The sequence below is a fragment of the Lagopus muta genome, chromosome 1 (assembly GCF_023343835.1).
Source record: "Lagopus muta isolate bLagMut1 chromosome 1, bLagMut1 primary, whole genome shotgun sequence".
NCBI classification, from domain to species: Eukaryota; Metazoa; Chordata; class Aves; order Galliformes; family Phasianidae; genus Lagopus; species Lagopus muta.
Window position 1 is genome coordinate 91,093,132 of NC_064433.1, and position 19,867 is coordinate 91,112,998.

A 19,867-nucleotide genomic window follows, 5' to 3' on the forward strand; every position below is an offset into this window, starting at 1 on the left:
GTGTCTTGAAGTTCTTCACCATGACGTGCAAAACCATCTCAGCTGAACTTTAAAAGAAGTTAATGTAGCCATGCTACATCTACCAAGCTGCACCAGCTTGCCCCCCAGAAATTCCCCTGCTGGTTTTTGAACGAAAAACTTCCTGCAGTCACTCAGGGAACAGAATATTTCAAGGCATTTTTTTAACACTAGCCTTGTATCTTTTAGTTAATGCCTTCTCCTCCAGTTTTGAAACCTGGATTACTGAGCTATACCAACAGTTAGCCACACTTCAGAAGTATTTCAGGTAGAAGATAACATCCTTCAGTCCTAGCCTTCTCTGTTCTCTGGGCCCTCTTCTGTTGCATTTGAACTTACACTTGTTACCACTGCGTTAACATGACTGTAATAGTGATATTAACATCAACTTCCTAGACACGGTCCAGAGATGATAAAACACAATCTTTCTAGAAAAGAAAGCAGCTATAAAAGACTCCTTAACTGAGAATTCATTCTATTTATTGTATCTTTGTGAATTGAATGGATATGTCTTAGACCACAACTATCTCTGCTAACATTAATGGCAATGAGTTTGTTTCCCTTTTAGTCATTGGCTTTATTTTGTTTTGTTCTTGTAGCTCAAAGCTTTCAGTAATACACATTTCCAAGGAGCATGTATAGATTTCACAGCAGAAGTTTCTGATTTCACATCATTCATACCATGTTCTTTTAAGGTTCTTCGGGGTTGGTAAGTGTTGTTTTACATGCCACCATTTTAAGTAATTATTTTTTTTTTCCTAATGCTACTAAATTTCAGATCATCAGCATAACACACTGATCATATTCCATCACATCTTAGACTTTGTCTTGCAATGTAGCTCAGTAAGCGTTGCCCTGCTGTTGATTTGGGTAGCATGCCTTTTGTTTTCCCTGTGGGAAGGGAAGCTCACAGTTACTGTGACTTTTTTTCTTTTTTTTAACTCCCGTTAGAATTTATTCCAGATTTTAAGAGTTCTGTGCAGGAGAGGTATCTGCCTTCCATTAGTGTCTATTGATTCCAGGACTGAAATTTCTATATCACATGATTTGATTTTTATGTTTTGGGTGCTTTGTCACACAGCCATTCAAGTCACTTTAGCTTTACAAAAACACAAGCTTAACAAAAGCAAACAGATTATTTTTTTATCCTTCGCTTCCTTAACAAATACTAACTCTTGAAAAACCTTGCTATTAATAAGCAACTTGAGCTGCTAATCTTTTTTGCTACTCTGTTCTTGCAGTTGGCTCCTGTATTACCAAGGGGAAATTGATGACAATCATTGTGTGCTGGAAGAAGGCCTCTACATTGATCTCCCTTCCTGTGGCTGCCCAACTGCTGCAATCAAATCCCTCAAGCCTATCGAATACGTAAGGACTTCATTGAAAAAAACTAATGCTTTGGAACTCTTCTATTAGTCAGATGTCTGAAGTGAATGCTCGCGTTAAACAAACTCCCACTCAGGGAAAAGAGTAAAGTTTGTTCTTTTGGATTATGGGATTTTGAGGCTTGGAACAAGTCAGGCTGCATGTAGGCACACGCTCTTGGATGCTTGTATATTCTGGGCTGAAGGTTACTTTTTTTTGTAGGAGTTGCATTGTTTGATGTTTTTCTAACTGGCATTTATGATACAGCTCAGCAATTTGGTACACAGCAAGATGTTGCTTTTTGTTGTGCAGTCTAAGCATATGGGGTTTCTTATATTAGGCCTACAGCCAAGACTCAGTCTTAAAGTGTACACAAAATTGAAATTACATGGTAGCATAGACTTGCCATTATGCTTTTTAATTTACCGTTTTGCAGAAATGCTAAAAAGGTTTTTGCGTTCTAATGGCATCTCAAATTCTGAGTCAATAAATAAAGTGATATAATATGCTACACATGGCAATATGGGCTGTGTATGACACGTCAGATAATTCAATTCAAAGCTCATTTCTGGCCATCCTCTTCCCTAGTGACTCCTGATATATGCGACGAGTAATTATTACACATGGACATCTTTCTATGACTTTCATGTTGATTGTACTACCCAAGCGCAGATCTTGAAGTCAGATGACTTATTGTATCAGTAAGTGAGATTCAGGATCCTCTAGGGCCATGAAATTGGACAGGAATGTTTTGAATTATCCACTACAAGACAAATACAGTTTTTCTGGATCTTGCTGTAATTCGGAACACAGAATTCATGCCTCTGGACTCTCTAATGTCTGTGCTTCTGTCTGATATCTGTGTATGCTCCTATGAAAAAGCATAAAACATAAATTGTCCATAATGCTGTCAGTAAAGGAGAAGCATGTGTTTGCTCTGCCCACTCCTTTCTAGCACTGACCAGCTTCTCCAAAAGTCTTCCTCCTGCCCTGTTCAAAGAGGACAAATTCAACCCATGTAGCATGTGTCCTTTACTAACAGTGAAACTAGATCGTAAAGACTACTCAATTCAGACTTTTCTTCAAAGTCCTTTTCTTTCTGTTTGTGAACAGGTTTTAAAAGAACACCAAAAGCTACTCATGGGATGGGCAGGATCTACAGCTCAAGTCTGAGAGCTGGTCCTTTAGCTAGGTTACGCAGGACTAGCTGCATTGAATTCAGTGGAACTATGGCTTTTCACAGAGAGCCTAGTTTTCAGATTGAACATCTTCCTTGCACGTTAGGCTTTTGTGTTCTGCTCTGCTAAGTCAGAACAAAGTTTTGACATGAAATGATAGATCTCATCCAAATTCCCCAATTTGGCATAGTAATAAGCTACTGGCAACCCTTGAATACCAAGGGCCAAACTCTGGAAGAAGTGTGTTTAGTAAGCTCTGCGTGGAAAGCTTATGCACATCTTCCTGTGCTTTGTATGTGGTTTGCACCTTTGGTTCAGTTCCTTTCTTGCAAATAGGAGACCTTGTGTTCCTCAAAGTGATGGCATTTAATACTGTAAAATGCTGTTGAACCACACCTGCTTTACAAAGAGAAATGCACTCATTGACCCCCCTAACACACTGTGTTAATCACACAGGACAATGTGCAGAGGCATTGTTTAGCAGAGACGTGATGTTAAGCACGCAGCAGTAGGTTTGGTCAGTGGTCAGAAACAGCCATAGTTCATTCTGTGCATTGTCTGCCATGCACTATTGTTGGTACAGAGCCCTTTTTATTACAAGGTATTTCTGTTAGCTCATTCAAGAGAGCAGCAAATGTTTTCCAAAGTTGTATAGCGTTATTGAATTCTGCTGAGACATTTGGGAAATACATCCATTGTTCATGTTTAAATACCAGCCCATTTTCAGTCCTAGAGTGTGAATCTATGATTCTATGAACTTGGTAGCTCATGCATATAGGGGAGAATGTGGAACCCTGACATCAAGCACTGAATGTACCTTGTCTCCGTGTTTGTGTGTGTATGAAGCTAATTACAAAGTAGCTGTGAAACAGAGCAGTGAGCATAGGTCAGTAACACCTGCAGAGACACCAACTGAGATTTGAAATGAGTTGTTTGTAGTACTCTTTCATCACATTGGTGCTCTTTTCTGGCCTGGTGGAAAAATAGTGTGAGATATCAGTGGTATTTTTGGGACTGTGTGAGGTAACAGTAAAGCCTTGGTCTGTATGAACCAGGCAGTAACTTCTGCAATTCCTTGGCTGATTTTTATGTTTTTTAATAGATTAGCCAATTCCTTGAAGAAAAGGAAAGGACCTGAGAAAATTTTGTTCTCAGAGTAATGCAGTTTTGATGCAAGCAGAATATTTGCAATTATAGCAAACATTTCTAAATGAAAAAATGTATACACACATTCTTAGAAAATTAAAATTTTTTGTTTTTATTTTGAAAATTGCCAGAAATGTTGTGTGTTTAAAAGCAGAATTTCCTAACAAATCGAAAAATGTCACTTGAAATCATTGGGCTGACCCAATTAAAAAAAAAGAAAGAAAAGAAACAACAAAAACAACCCTTTCATAGCAACACGAAATGGATTTGAATAGGAAAACAGGCTCAGACTGGTGACAGTCTGATTTCTTACTGTTTTAGAATGGTTGACTTCTAGCTCTTGGGGAGATGTCTTTATGGGTTCATCACTGAAAAATGGAGTTCTTATCATTCAAACATGGCGTGCTGCCCCCAGCCCTTCCACACGTGCACTCCTTCTCCTCCGCTTCTCATGAAATTCAGATTGTCATGATACCACTTTGGTTATTTCCCCATTTATGCACTAGCATCATGTAGGAATTACGCATGCTTTTGAGAACAATTTCAACCATTTTTTTGGAAAAGCTATGGGTTACGAAGAAGTTATGCAGAAGGAAGAAAGCATTTCTGTAGCACAATAATAAGAAAATAATATCCTTTGTTTTCAACATTCTGGGAAGAAAAACAGTATTGCAGTACCTGTGTGTTAATCTAGATTTTAAGGTAAATAATGATATGTTACATAGCCACTTCTCTTCTGAATAGGGCTGCTTCTCAAAGTGCAAAGTGTCTTTTTAATTTTCTACTAAGTGGAGAAAAAAGTGCTGGAAAATGTCTTTTAGTAATTAATTTCCTGAAGTGAAGAGGCAGTTATGTTGAAAACCCAGTTAGATTGGTAGGATGCATGTCTGTTTCATAGCAGTAGGAACACTGGAGCTCGTGCAGCTTGCTTCTCATTGTCTCCCTTTATCTAAAAGTCTGTAACCTTGTTAAAGAGATGCTCACTGATGAAATTTGCTGAAATTATTGTTGATGCCCACTGTGCAGGTAGATAAGAACATAACACAGGTTAAGAGTTGCTGCATTTGCAGCAGAGGCGTGGGTTTTCATGCTGGTGTCAGAATGGACTGGCCTGATGTGCTGCCATGAATTCGGGAAAAGAAAAGCAGGGACCACGTGCCCAAAGGCAAGAGAGCACATGAAGTCAGCTGGGGCCTTTATGGGGCTGTGGTTGCTTACTGGGACATTGTTTCTCAAAGAGTTTTGGTGATGGAGATCCTTATAAGATGTTCTTAGGAAATGAGGCTCACCTTTACTTGCAGACACATTGTTTTGTTAGACTCCCCATGATACATCATGTGCCATTACCAGGATAACTGTACCCAAGATTGTTGCAGCAAGCAATTACTTTTCCTTCTAAAACATTAACTTCATCCTTAAAGTCAAACCAATCCCAGAGCTTGTCAAAATTCTAAGTTCATTTGCTAAAAACAGAAATGATGTCTGGGTTGTAGGGCCATACGATGCTTTTTTTTTTCTTCTTTTCTTCTGAGGTTCTTTATTCTTCCTCTGATTAATCATGATATTTCCAATATTTCCATATTGCTTATCTTCAAGATAAATACAGGTGTTAACTAATCTTCCCAGCATTCCCGTGAGGTAAATAACCAAATCAGATGCAAAAAGTAATCAGTATTTCCTAGGGCCAGGCCATGAGTCATCTGGTGCAGCTGGGGCCGGACTGTGGGTGTTGCTGTCTTCCAGAGCAGTCTCGTTTCCCTTAGCCAGGCATCCTTCCCACACTGAAGGGATTAGCCAGCAGAGCACGACTTCAGCAAAAACAGTGGTAAATAATAAATGAGTCGAGACTAAAAAGCAGAGATTTTTTCCAAGGATTCTGTAATACAGCTATTGAAGCTTCTCCAGTGAGACTCTGGCAAAGGCCGTTTGCATAGCTGCAGGTCAGCAGGGACCGTGATGAGTTTGCAGCCATGCTTTTTTTGCAACCCTGTGGATTTATTTGGCTTTATTGGGTTCTCTCATTTGAGTTTGCCAAATCTAAGTTTGCCAAAAAAGATGTATGAAAAAATATGTTATGTTGGTAAACCTTTCTCAGTGGGATGATTAGTAATAATTTTTGACAATATTCATAGTGGAAATTATCTATCTTTATTATAAGGAAATGTGTGCAAATTCCCACATGCACTTGGGTTTCAGTTGTAGCACTTTTGGTTACTTTCTTTGTATCTCTGCACTATTTTGTCTCCTTGAATCAGGCACCCAAGCCTTACAATGCAAAGAAAAGGCTTTTGAAAGGAAGCTCGCCCTGCATTGATCTTTAATGCTTCCAACTTGCTTCGCATATTTTCTGAACTGAAAATGTTCAAAATCCTGTTCAAAATGAACAAAATCCTGTTCTGAACTGTGAAAAATTTTGTGGTGCACAGCTTCTCTCCATCAAGTGAAGGTGAAAGTCAAAGAGGAAAGGCTGAGCTGAGCCAACCTGAGATGCGCGAGAGACCTTTTCTGTGTCGATCTCCATGGCTTAACTTTTCAGCCTCACAATGTGGGGAGGGAGGAAGGCTTTCTCATTTTCCTTCCTTGCATTATGGGATATATTAACCATAGAGTGCCACACCTGCTAAGTAAAGAATATCATTGTATTTAACAGTTCGTAGGGGTGCTTGTACCTTGAAAACACTATGTAAATATAGCCTTCCTTCATCACTGGCCTCTTAAATGTATTAAATCTTTTTGAGTTTCTTCCTCGTTGATATTGACATTAAAAACAGCAGAAACTAAACCTTCAAAACTTTATTGGTGTTGGTTTAAGCAAGGCAGTTAATTCCTTAATACACAAGATCAGTTTAAATGAATTCTTTAGTGCATTGTCATTCTTGCAGTTGGCAACCCTTCACCAGAGAGTAGCATTTCAGATATTTTCTCTGAAATAACTGTGAAAAGAAGCTAATGTAACCTAGCCTTGGGAATAACTTTCCAGTGGTGGGTTAATGTAGATGCCTTTATCTCATCTTTCAAAATTTGGGAGTGGGGTCCACTTAAAGTAATGTCCTAAACTTAGGTTGTCTGTTTGTCTCCTCTTGTATCTTGTTGTCTCCAGCTGCCTTTCCTCTGGCCCTCAGAGAGCCCCATTCTTCTCTGGTCCATCAGGATTTGTCCTTAGTGGAGTAAGCTGGTCCTGGCAGTCTCACACTCTCACCTATCACTGATGGCTCTTCAGCCTGAAAATGAGTTAAAATGCACCTCAGCATCCTTCAAAGAAGGGCAACAAACAAAACGTCTCTGTGAAAAGTGTAGTAGCATAGCCTCAAAACCGTGTTGGTTTTTTTTTTTTTTTTACTGTTGGTGGTTTCTATGGAGCTAAGAAAACAAAATGAGAGAGAAAAGCCAGGCCAAGTCACTGCTGCCAGCTGATGGTGTAAAAAAGCATATATAAAGTGAGTAACCAGAGCATTGCTCTATATATGGTTATGGAAACGTGACAGCTTCAGTGCTTGAGACAGCAGCGTGTTTTCTGTTTCTGGACTTCACGTCTGCACCAAGATCAGTGAAATCCTTCTAGGTCTCACTGGACAGAGTGGCATCAATCCTTCTGATCAGTTCCCAGTGTGTCTCAGATGCAACATCTGCTGCATATTGACAGACTGGGATTCTGAAAAAGCTGCTGGTTTTCACATGGCCATTAAAGTTCAAGTTATCTCAGCCATGTACAGTCATTTTAATGGACTCAACCCATTTGCTGTTTGGACAATTTATAAATGGATAATGCTCGATCACTTGACTGTTCTGACCAGCACAGCATCCCTGTCCTTAATATATTGGATATTGCAAAACTGAAGTACCTATAGGCTTTGGTAGCAATGTCTAACAACAAGGATGCCACCTGATGCTTCCTATGCCTTCTGATGCATTTGTGAAAACTCTCCCTTTTGAACCAATTCTGCATGTGGCTTTTCCACTTAGGTGAAAGCCAGTGCCAAGGGAGTTGGCTTTCTGCAAGCTGGAGTGTGATAGCAATGCCTTGCTCAGCAAAGCAACCTGAGAAGTAGCTACCTGCACTCAATCTCTTGTTCTAGATCGCAAAGTAAGCTATAAACACACCTCATCCACTAGAAGGCAGATGGGAAGAACAGACATTCCAAAATTAAGACAGTGATGAGTTTTAATCTCTTCCCGCTTTGCACGTAGCATTTGTTTTGTAGGAGTGTAACTTTTATTAAAACAAAATCTTGCCAGGTGAATGATCCTTCTTTAAAATTATCCATCCAGTGCCCTGTCCATGAAGAGCAGCATGACTCACATTGTCTCTGCAGTAGTCAGTGGAGGAAAGCAATTTCTCTGAGGCAGGATCAGGGAGGTGGTGGAGTCTCCTTCTCTGGAGATGTTCAAGACCTGCCTGGATGCCTACCTGTGCAACCTGGTGTAGGGAACCTGCTTTGGCAGGGGGGTTGGACTCGATGATCTCTGGAGGTCCCTTCCAACCCCTACAATTCTGTGATTCTGTGATTTGGACAACCAAACAACTACCTACATACCAAGTGCACTGAGTCAGAGCCAGTAAGTTTGTAAGAGCTGAAGCACAGCTAAGCTCTTAAGATACTTCACTCAGATGCACGTGCCTCTTCAAACATGAAAGTTATGTTCTCTTCATTATAAAGTATAATTCAATATTTTTTCATTCATTTCACCTGAGGCAATACCTTTGTTACAGAAGAAATTCTGCCTGCTGCAGTGAGCTGGCTATCACAGTGTGACGTCTCCGAAGAAAAAGGCTGCTGATTGTAGCAGTCAGACCTACTCTGTCTTCCTTTATCAAATACATTAGGATAAAAATTGCAAAAAAATGCTTATGATTTCAAGTTTAAAAAGCTGAAAAACCATTAAAGTATTCCTTGTATGGAGATACATGGCTAAACATGAATCAGCAGTGCCACTGCCCATGTATCCAAGAACTCCAATGGCATCCTGGCTTGTGCAAGTTGCCAACAGGAGCAGGGAAGTGATTGTCAGCTCTGGTGAGGCCGCACCTCAAGTACTGTGTTCAGTTTTGGGCCCCTCACTACAAAAAAAGACATGGAGTGTGTCCAGGGAAGGGCAGTGAGGCTGTGAGGGATCTGGAGCACAAGTCTTATGGGGACCGGCTGAAGGAGCTGGGATTGCTCAGTCTGGAGAAGAGGAGGCTCAGGGGAGACCTTATAGCTCCCTAGAACTGCCTGCAAGGAGGTTGTGGTGAGCTGGGAGTTGGCCTCTTCTCTCAGGTAACAGTAGTAGGGCAAGAAAGAATGGCCTCAAGTTGGGCCGGGGAGGTTCAGGTTGGATGTTAGGAAAAATTTCTTTTCCAAAAGTGTGGTGAGGCAGTGGCACAGGCTGCCCAGGGAGGTGGTGGAGTCACCGTCTGTGGAGGTGTTCAGGAAATGTTTGGACATGGTTTAGTGGGGAAGTATTGGTGATAGATGGATGGTTGGACTAGGTGATCTTGGAGATCTTTTCCAAACCTGGCGTTCTGTGATTCTAAGACACAGACTTGTTATGTTTAAATGAGTTTCCCCTTGTTTTTCTCCTGATCTTGCAGCTGTAGCCCAGTTATGCAAGGTGATCTTATTTACTTCATAAGAAAGTCTCTCTGCTGTAGAGAAAGGCATAAGTGAAGAGTGCTGCAATTCTGTATGAGATTGATGTCTCTACTAATAATGTTAATTTTTTCAAGGTTGTCAGAGGAAAAATAGGAATGTCTGTAAAACATGGAAAACTTTTTAGGTCTGTTGCTTTTAACATTTTTCAGTGTTCAGATCCCTAAGATTATTCCAGTGAACAAACCATCAAATAGCTAATGGCAGTCAGCACACAACAGTCTTGTGATTTGCCTCACTGCTTTCATAGCAATCTGCAGATCACCCTGAGAACTGCTGTAACCTGTTCCAGCTGTAAATAAACAGGATTTTTGAAAAGCAACCAAGGGCCTGATGATACTGACCAGATCATAGAGAGATTTTTCAAATGCAAACAAAGGCCTCTCTGCATCTCTAAGTGGCTCATTTTCTGCCTTATGTCAGTGGGGAATATAATTCCACGACAATGCCACTGATAAATCCAGTATGTTTCAGGCACATGTGTTTTGTTGGGAGATGCACTTTTTCTTTCTTTGCTTCTATATTCGCTGAGGGAGCCCGATCTAACCCCCAAGCAAGTGGAAATGAAACTGAAGTGGTAAAACATGTGCATCATGAAGTTAGACTGCTCTGAGTAAAACACTGCTTTTTCCCCCCCACACCAGGTTTTCGCTGAGCCCTCCCTCAGTCTGTTTGCACTGGAGTGCTGCAAGGGCAGAGAGCTGCACTTCAGTGAGCCTGTCAACTCTGTTCTGAATGAAGACCTTCATTTTTACACTCAGTCTGTATGGGTGAGAAGTGGACTGTAAGTATGGGAGAAATATCCTTGTTATTTGGGGGAGCTAATACTAAGCGTGTTTCCTAACAACTGCTGCCTTTTTTCATAGGATGCATTTTAGATTCTAACTTTTGAGACGTTTCAAAATCCTAAAATGTTGAATGCTAGGTCCACCTTTTGTACCAAGATTCAAAATGAACAAGACCTCTGGGCAGAGGATGCATTTTGTCCCTGAAAGAACCACCCCTTTATCCCCATGCATTAACAAATAGTAGAGCCTGTTGTTCAAACCAGGAGCCAAAAGTAAATCAGTAAATTCCTGACTCACAGGTAGAGCAAACTTGAACTGCCTTTGTTAACGGGCTGTAAAATACCAGCTGCAAAGTGCAGTGATTTATTGTGAGCCACTGCAGTGGCTCAGTGGAGCTTGGCATGCTGCTCAGCTGCCACAGAGGCGGTGACTTGTGAGAGCAGCTCCGGGCGGATGGGACAGCTGGAGCAGTAATTTGCTTCTGCTGTTTGTTTAACCCCCCTGTGACTGGGAATAAACACCCATGCTCTTCTGTGAAACCCATTTTAAGTCTGCAGAAATTATCTTCCAACCTCTTTCCCATCTCTCCCTTTCACCTTCTGGAGAAGCTCCCAACCGCTCTGTCCAGCTGTGTTTCAGGGCTGTGCTTCAACAACAGGAACAGAGAACTTGCTGGGTCTTGTAACTGAGGCTGACTGGAAAGCACTGTCCTTCAAATATGACACACATTTCCTCTGTGCATTTTTAACCCTTTTCCCACCTCTCTCATGGCATTCACATACACAAGGCTGTAGTTTCCTTTAGAGTCTTACTAGATACAAAAAAAAAAAAACAGTGCCAAATTTAACTACTTGGGCAGGAAACTAATGTGGACTGTTTACTGCTTATGTACACCTCTGTTGTGATTTTTGTGATGAATTTCTCAAATGGATCAAATTTGGTGCCACGTAAAGTAAAAACTCTTCTACAGGTATCCGTGATAAGACTGCTTGAGCACTTGTCTGATACTTAAGAGATTGGTACAGAGCTTGAGTCTAATCCAGCTCATGCTCTCAGAGCGATCATCTGCTGTTGTTGCTTTTGAATTGTACTATCACTAAGGTTGCAAAAGGCCTTTTACAGCACTCAGTCCAACCCCCATCCCATCCCCCCCGTGCCCACTGACCACCTCCCTCAGTGCCTCACCCAGACATTTGGTGAATACCTCCAGGGATGGTGACTCCATCAGCTCCCTGGGCAGCCTGTGCCACTGCCTCACCACTCAGAAGAAATGTTTCCCTAATATCCATCCCAAACCTCCCTGGCACAACCTGAGGCCATTTGCTCTTGTCCTGTCACTATTAGGTAGGAGAAGAGGTCAACTCCCACGTCGCCATGAGGTGACTTGAGGCTCTCCATGATGGCAAGCAGCTACAGTGCAAGACTGAAAACAACACATACACATTCCTAGGTGCTGGTTTACAGGAGGAAAGGCTGTCACTGGGATTAACACCTGACTTATTTCAGTTGAGAAATACTCGTGTAGAGGTGTTACAATCTATGGGGTACCTTATGTGGGAATCTTTGTATAAGCTGTCCCTGCCTTCTCAACAGATGTGCAGAAATGGAAATTAATGGCTTTGTTCATGGAGTTGGTTGTTAAGGAAGGCTGAGGGCTTTGGGACATGGTTAAAAAGCACATGAAAGTATGTGCGGTGTTCCAGTCCTTTCCCCATCTTCCAATTAATTTCTGAGCTTTGCAGCCTGCAGAGTTGGGGCAAAATAATCACTTGCTTGGCTGGACTTCCTCTGAGCTCCCTTTGATGCTCTCCAGGAAGTAGAACTCCACAGCCTGTCCTCATCCTTCACTACAGCTGAGAGACTAAGGGTGTGATGGGATTGCAGGAAGTCTATAAGATGTAGAGTACTGCCTGTAAGTTCATGAAGGTGGATTTAGAGGGGTTTGGGGTTCCTTGTCCCAAAGCCTACTGTCAGCCTTAGACAAATGACAGAGTAAGATTGATGTATATGTGATGGCTTCTTGCTGTCGTGCCACCTCAGTGAGAGAAAGCACAAGTCTGGGGTGTGCTTTGGTGAAGGGCTCCAGGGTCTGGGAAAGGTGGCATGGTGTGACGGCTGCTGTATGCATGAAACCCCTGATGAATTTTGTCTGTGTCACCAGATACGTGCCAGCATAAGCATATGCTTTGGCAACATAAGCCAATTTCATATGAGACTGCTCAGTATTCCAGGAAAACCATTAAAAGCAGATTTTCAGTGGCTCCACAGGAAGCATCACAAGACAAAAGACAGAAATGGGTTGTAAGCATAAAGAACCTGCAGTGATTGTCAGTGCTGATCCAATACCCGTTATTTGAAAAAGCAGTGATATAACCTCACTAAGGGGCATGACACTGTTGGACCATTTCAGCTGCATTGGAGTTCCTTCCAAGCAAGGCTGTCTGTCTGCTCCCCCAGACATTCAGAATGGGAAAAGTGCACGACAGGTGCTGTAAGCACTGCTTGTGGATATTTTCTTGCTGACTTGAAGCAAAGTGTGCAGCCATCCCTCTTGTTCTTGGCAGCTGACTTTGTAAAACAGGTAACTGGGGAAACCAGTATTTGCTCTGTGTTCAGATGAGTTAATGAGTCAAACATTTAGGTTCACTGTCTGTACAACAATGTCCTATTGATTGAAACAAAGCTTATCTGTGATCCTGAGGCTGCCTTTGTAAGCAGCAACACAGCAGCTACTGAGCAGATGTCTAGATAACAAGGGATCTGTATGTACTGGTCCTTGAACTCTGTGTTAAAGGTTTCAGCCTTGTTCACATTCAGATATATTCACTGCACTAAAGTCTGTTACAGCAATTTATGGTGTTTGAAGTAAATATTTGTTATGTATTTTTGTATTCTATATGTGGAATAGCTTTAGCTGTTAAAAATGAAAACACAGCCCGTGGCTTCCTAATTTCCTAATGCACACTCACTGCAGCCAGCATTATTCCCATCTGGGTTCATGCAGAGATTCTCAAATTTGTGGGAGAAGCTTGGGGGGAACTTCTAAGTTTGAGCTAGGAGAAAGCATCTTAATTTAGACAAAACAAACAAACCGCAAGAGTGAGTGCTGTCCTGGAGCATAGTAATACAGCTTTGATGGTGTCCCTGCAGTGGGGAGGACTGGGGCCTTTGAAGAGCACAGCCCTGAACATAAACCCGCTATTTAGTTTAGTTAACATGCAGCCTTCTGTGTTCTGCTTTCTGTATCCAGGTGGATTGCATACGAAGGATGTAATTTTTTAGGAAAGCAGATTCTCTTGGAGCCCGGTGAGATTTCCAACTGGAATGAGTACAGTGGCTGGAAAGTAATTGGCTCCCTTCGTCCGGTGAAGCAGGTACTGTAAGAGTCTGTGAGGACGATTTGTTTTAGACTGAGTTTAGTGTAAACTAACCAAATATAATGCTGCACATAGCGCTTCTTCAATCAGGCCAGATGCTGACAGCCAGAAGGACATACGGAGAGGTTACTGAAGCAGAAAATTCTTCCACTGGCAGTTACTGAGATCTATATTAGGCTCCTAAAGGGAAATAATTCCTTGCTTCTCGGAGCCAAGCATTAGCATGTTCTCTAGATGCTCTATTTTTACATTTGCCATATAGAAATGAGAAAACCAATTCTATATTGACTTGTTTTGCAATTAACACAAGTGGAAGTGAGGACAAGTTGTTCCGTGCTATAGCCTGGACTTCCAAAAGAAGCCAAGTTTATGCTGTGCCACCAGATTTTCTCTCCCTACCTCACCCCAAGTAATGTCAGTGTCACGTTCTGCCCCTCTGCCTTTCCAAGTTGCATCAGGTAGTAACACAGGTGAGCTCCACTGTGTGTGAGCCCAGCCACACGCATCTGTGGGAGGGCAACGTCCTGGGAGAAGGGAGGAGGGCAGGGAGATGAGGAGGGAATGTGAGCAGTAACTTCACTGGAAGAGTTGTCATTAGTTCTGCTGCTCAGAGAATAGCTTGTCTACACTTAGTGACAAATGCTGCTTTATTTTTAAATAACAGATTCAACTGAGGACATGTTGCAGTGAACAGCATGATCATGCTTAGCAATAGTTTTGCATTATATGCTTCCCCACTGGAAAAGGGAATTTTTTTTTTTTAATGATTTATTAGTCTAGGAAGCTTACAATTCCCTGGAGTTCTGTGAAAGAGGTAGCCAGCAAAAGATCCCACTTTGGCACTGTTTTTACAAATAATAATGCAAATAATATGTGCCGATCTTAAAAATAGAATTCTCTCTTCAGCCACAAATACAAAGAGCTTTTGTGTTTGGTAGCATCCCTTTGTATATTGCAACAGTGAGTAACATTCTCAGTAGTACCTTGTGTATTTTGCTGGGGATCTGGGCATTTGGAGCTTGCTTTTGTTTTAAATCCTGCAGACTGAAAGCTTCCTTGAGTTTGTGCAGTCAGCTCATTGTGCCTAACGCTTCTGTGGCATATGGGTATTTTTTTAAGACTGGGATAATTCTACAAACCTGCACCACTTTATATTTCCTCCTCCCTTCTGTGTCAAGTCTGCTGGTGCTATAGGTAGTGCAGGAGAAATCTGAATGCTTGAAACTCACATGATTCAAGATAAGACACAATAGTTGTACCTTTTTAAGTTCTCTTCCTTGTAAAGAACAACTATACAGTATATTTATTGATACATATTAGTTCATGGATGCTTGGTAGGAGAGAGGCTTTATTGTCTCTTAACGTAGGTTTTATTATGGAAAAAAGGAGGTTCAAAACTGGTACCTGGAGGGAGCTGCCCTTCAGTTGTTCACTTTCCTTTATTTGCTCTAAAATCAGTGAATAATGGAGGAAAAACTGAAACCCTGTAGTAGCCATACTGAGCAGCCTTATTTTTTGAGTAAGCTGTGTAAGCAGTGATGCCAGCTGAGTACCATTTTCTGTGTATGTTCAAGAGCAAAGGTCAAACTTCTGTGCTACATATTCCAGTTAGTAGTGTTGAACTTGCTGGATATGCAACTCAGCAAGTTCTGTATTCAGAAAATGAAAAGCTTGTGGATTATAGCCCATTTACTGGCCTTGGAGTGAAAGAAATGTGAACTAAAGCCATTTGCATATCACAGGGATTAGTTCTATAAATACATTTAAGTATACCCTCTCTGCCATTGCTGCTTACAGCTGTCTGTGTGAGAAACATTTAGTTCTGTCTTACGTGCACGTTCGCTTCAACTAAAAATAATAGTATTTATGGTGATCATTTAGAACTGGGAATGCAGCAGTTTAGAAAACTGATGTAAGATGGAGACATTCTCCCATCAACTTTTGCAGTCTGTGTGATACGACTCTCCCTTGCCATCATTTCAGCCAGCAGTGTACCTCCGAATCAGGAACCGAGCCCAAGGCAAATACCTGACAGTAGCTGGAAGTCTGGCAGATGTAAGAGCAACATCAGTGTGCGTGTCTCCGTACAGCGGCAAGGATACCCAGATCTGGCACTACTGTCGTGGGCTCTTCAAATCCAAGGTGTGTTTCCAGATGCTGGAGCGTGTTACTTTAACTGGACTTCCTCAAGAACACAACTCACTGTGTAGATTTCCTCATTAATACCAGGATCGCTTTTGGCCTTTCCTGTGCATCTTGAGCTCCCATAGGCCACATGTTCCTACTGTGTATGGACAGATTTGCTCTGTCTGCTTTGGCAAGCTGGATGGACAGCTTTTCACATCTGGCAGTGATGTTCCTGAAAGAAGGAACCTGGTTTTCTTGAAAGTCTCACTTTTGTGAAAGTTCTATTAGCTTTGAAGAATTAGGAATTTCTCTGAAATGGAATACATGAAGACCTTCTGTGATCAAGCTATCAGTCAACTGCTGAATAATCTGCTCCTAGCTTAATTGCCACTATGGTTACTGCAGTACTATCAGTGCATGAAACAGAAACAAGTCAGACACAAAAGCAAGGCTCTGTGCTGGTTGGATCTCACTTGTCTTCTTGCTTCTTAGGTTAACGATGCCTGTCTGGATGTCATTGGTGGCAGAGATGTGCCAGGGGCCAAAGTCGCACTCTGGGTAGAACATGGGAAGGAGAGGCAGAAGTGGAGACTCAATGAGGATGGAACCATCAGTTCATACCTCAGTGACCAACTGGTGCTTGATATTAAAGGTATTTAAAAAACAGACAAAGCAGAACAAAAAACAAAACAAAACAAAGCCACTCATATGTTCTAATTGCAGTATTCCTGCTCATTTGTACCTAAGTACTGAATCCCCTCTCTCTCACAAGTTTAATATTCAACTGCACAAGAAACAGTCTTGCCAACAGTGGCACAAGAAAGTCTGTGGAGAACCTTACTCTTTGATCCCGGAGGTTTATAAGTAGTGCTTAGAGCAAGAAATGGCTCTTGGAAGACAAAAAAGGGAGGGACAAGCAAACCAGAGAATAGATGTGTCTCAGTAAGAGAAATACCTGTCATGTTTTCAGACTTGTTAAAATTCTTGTTGCTTAAGTCCTAGTCCTGCTGACCAACGATGGCAGTACCACCTATGATGGCAGATCCTACAGTATCAGAAAGCTGTGCTGCAGGGATGTATTGAGGGAACTGGGCTTGTTTAGCTTGGGAAGGACAAGGCTCTGGCGAGACCTCATTGTGGTATTCCAGTATTTGAAAGGAGCTTATAAACAGAAGGGGGAACAGCTGTTTACAAGGGTGGACAGTGACAGGACAAGGGGGAATAGTCTTAAACTGAGACAGGGAGGCTTAGGTTAGATATTAGGAGGAAGTTTTTTGCACACAGGGTGGTGACGCACTGGAACAGGTTGTCCAAGGAGGCTGTGGATGCCCCATCCCTGGAGGCATTCAAGGCCAGGCTGGATGTGGCTCTGGGCAGCCTGGTCTGCTGGTTGGCGACCCTGCACATAGCAGGGGGGTTGAAACTAGATGATCATTGTGGTCCTTTTCAACCCAGCCCTTTCTGTGATTCTACCCTGAGAGTGAGGCATACCATCTGATTGCTCTTTAGAGCACAAATTTCCTTCGGTGAACTTTTATTAATGGCATGATAAGAAGGCACCATTACTTCTATGCTACATGTATTCTAAGGAGGCAAATTATAAGGACTTAGTAATTCTGGGGTTGAAATGAGTGTTCAACACTAAATAATCCCCCAGATCTGACGTTGTGTGTTTGCACTGTAGCAATACGTAAGTTAAAAATCCACCCACACAGTGGGAGCAGAGGCTCTGTCGAAGCAAAATGCCTTTAGCAGTCGTGCCTCTGTGCACAAAGCTGCACTGGGGACTCTGCTTCTGAACTAACAGAGCTCCTCAGGGCTTCAGCTGACAAATGAGTTTGAAGGAGACAAACAGCAGTAGAAGTGCAAACACTGCCTCATCTCTGACAGAATTTCTCTAAGATAATTTTCCTACTTCGTGGCAATTTTAAAAGATTTTGTTGAGATTCTCAGCATTTGTTTTCAAATTGTTTGCCCTCATGAGTTTGCTTTATTTTTAAGGAGGAAATTACTATGACAAGAATCACATCATTATGAATGAGCCAGAAGAGGACAAACGTTCGCAAAAATGGGATATTGAAATACTGTGAGTAAAACCCACCACAGAGATGGACCTTACGTGGTTTATCAGCACCTGGAGGAAAAAAAAAGTACTACTGAAGTCACGCACCACTGGAACCTTATGCAGTAAATCCTGTCTTCCTTCACTCAAAGCACCACTCCTAAGCCAAGTGAATTTGCACAGACCTGAAGGATGTGAGGATGAGCTCATGTCTTTCCCAGGGACTGAACTATAAGCTGATTCTTTGGAGGCCTCTTATGAAAGTTAATGTTATTCTTCATCTGAAGTTTTAAAGTAAATGCACAAGGCTAGACAGATGCTTTGTGGGATATGAACTGCAAGGGATAATATGGGAAAGGCTCTTTAGAAATAGTGACATTTCCTTTCTCTCAGAAAACGATGAAAGCTCATTCTTCAGCAGGTGCCCTCATGAGCTTCAAAGAGGTTGAGTTGGACTTCTTTAGACCAAGAGAATCAGTTGAGGCTCAAAGCGAAACTGAATCTCAATCCATACCTCCTGCTAAAGTGCAATTTATTTTGTTCAAAAGACAAATTTGAACTGGAATTCCCAGCTCAGTGCATGAAATGGGGCAATAAAACCCTGTTACCTCCCTAGTGTTACAGGTAGGCCCTGGTCTTGTTTGTTTCAGCAATACCTAATTTCCAAGTTTAGGAAGTTCTTTTGCAGACCCAGGGGCTGTTTCCAACCCGTGAATTTCTGAGTTATCCCTGAAGATCACCTTTAACATGTAGGCATAGGTGCATCTATCCAGAGTATAAGCTATCCTGGGTCAGGTTAGATTTCTAAAAGATTTACAGAATTTGGAGCAGTAATGATTTTGCTCTAGCTGTATTTTGTTGTCATGTATATAGACTAATTTAATACAATGTAATTTGATCTTAAATCCATGTCTTCCTTCAGAAGATAACTCACCAGGTGCTAGCAGCCAGCCCTGCTTCATGTCAGGAACAGCATAGTGGCATTTAAAGGTTACTCAGGCTCATCAGTGTTCTCTTTGCCCAAAGGATGAGGTGTTAGATCAGTGATGACCAGCCCAACTTGCTGGCAGTTTCTTCAATGTCAGCAAGATGCAACCATCCTACCAGCCCTCTCTTAAGATGGGCAGAGCACAGTACCTTACTGCACTGCAGTTGGTACAGGCTTGGAAAAGAACATCTTCCTCATACAGGACTGACACAGAGGAGGAACTGCAGCTGCCTGTAGGGCTGCTAGTACCTGAAGTGGTGGTCTTTAGCTCACTGCTAGCTTCATTGGATTTCTGCGTGACTAAATGAATTACTTCATTGAATAGATAATATTTTCTTTCCTATTTGTTTATGCAGGGTGTGTGTTTCTATTTAAGGAGTTTAGCTACGGAATTTTAGTTTCCAAAAGCAGAAAGTGTTCCTGTGCACTTAAACAGGATTTGACCTTAAATGGAAACATATAACTCTCAGAAATAAAATATATGGATGTCTATTTTTGTATGAAATTGAGTTCTATAGCGTACTATTTAAAAATAAAGAAATACCTGTGTACTTGCACTTACTATTTTGCATTCTAAAGTTATCACAAATCTGCTGTTACGGAACTCCTGATGTATGTATATATTTCTACAACTAAAGCACTTGTCCTGCTTTTTTAATGTAAATCAGTATATCAAGTGTTCTCCAAGTGACTCACTTTCCATATGCAATTTCAAAACCTGGTTGGAAGGTTCTGGTCTTTCAGACTGAGAGCACCTAAATCACGTGGGGTGGTGTCCCAGTGCTTCATAACCAAATAAATCAGGCTTTTGTACTTCAGAGATCTTCCACGTAAAATGCCAAGCATGTATATTTTAATTGTATAAAAGTTTTTAGAAGGAATTTCTTGCTTGTCTGTTTCTTCTTTGTTCCTGTAAAGCATTTTTTTTTTTCAAATGGCCTAACCAAGGAAATAAGTACATATATTCAGTAAGACACAACAATGCTGTGTGGGGTTGCTCATTAAATACAGATCTTAGACTATCCAAATATCTGCAACACTCCCATCAGAATCCACTTGAGAGATGTGAAGATCCTTTTTCTAGGAGTAGCACTAATCTGGCAATTAAAGGCAAGATAAGCTGTTCCACTGTTACATTTCTGAGCAGCTCACCTGTTGCTGAGACACCCGCTTACCCACGGCAGTAAG

At 41.6% G+C, this 19,867-nt stretch overlaps 1 protein-coding gene across 3 annotated transcripts in view; it reads left to right on the top strand.

The window, feature by feature from the left end:
* Window positions 1-19,610, top strand: part of CRYBG3 (crystallin beta-gamma domain containing 3) — a 90,785-nt gene extending 71,175 nt beyond the window's left edge. For all 3 annotated transcript variants that reach the window (XM_048934198.1, XM_048934199.1, XM_048934200.1), the window contains 7 exons: window positions 618-727; window positions 1,260-1,386; window positions 9,982-10,121; window positions 13,376-13,499; window positions 15,486-15,644; window positions 16,122-16,281; window positions 17,631-19,610. In XM_048934198.1, coding sequence (XP_048790155.1) covers window positions 618-727; window positions 1,260-1,386; window positions 9,982-10,121; window positions 13,376-13,499; window positions 15,486-15,644; window positions 16,122-16,281; window positions 17,631-17,719 — 909 coding nt within the window. In that variant the 3' untranslated portion in view covers window positions 17,720-19,610. The remainder of the gene's footprint in view (window positions 1-617; window positions 728-1,259; window positions 1,387-9,981; window positions 10,122-13,375; window positions 13,500-15,485; window positions 15,645-16,121; window positions 16,282-17,630) is intronic.
* Window positions 19,611-19,867: the final 257 nt, after the last annotated feature.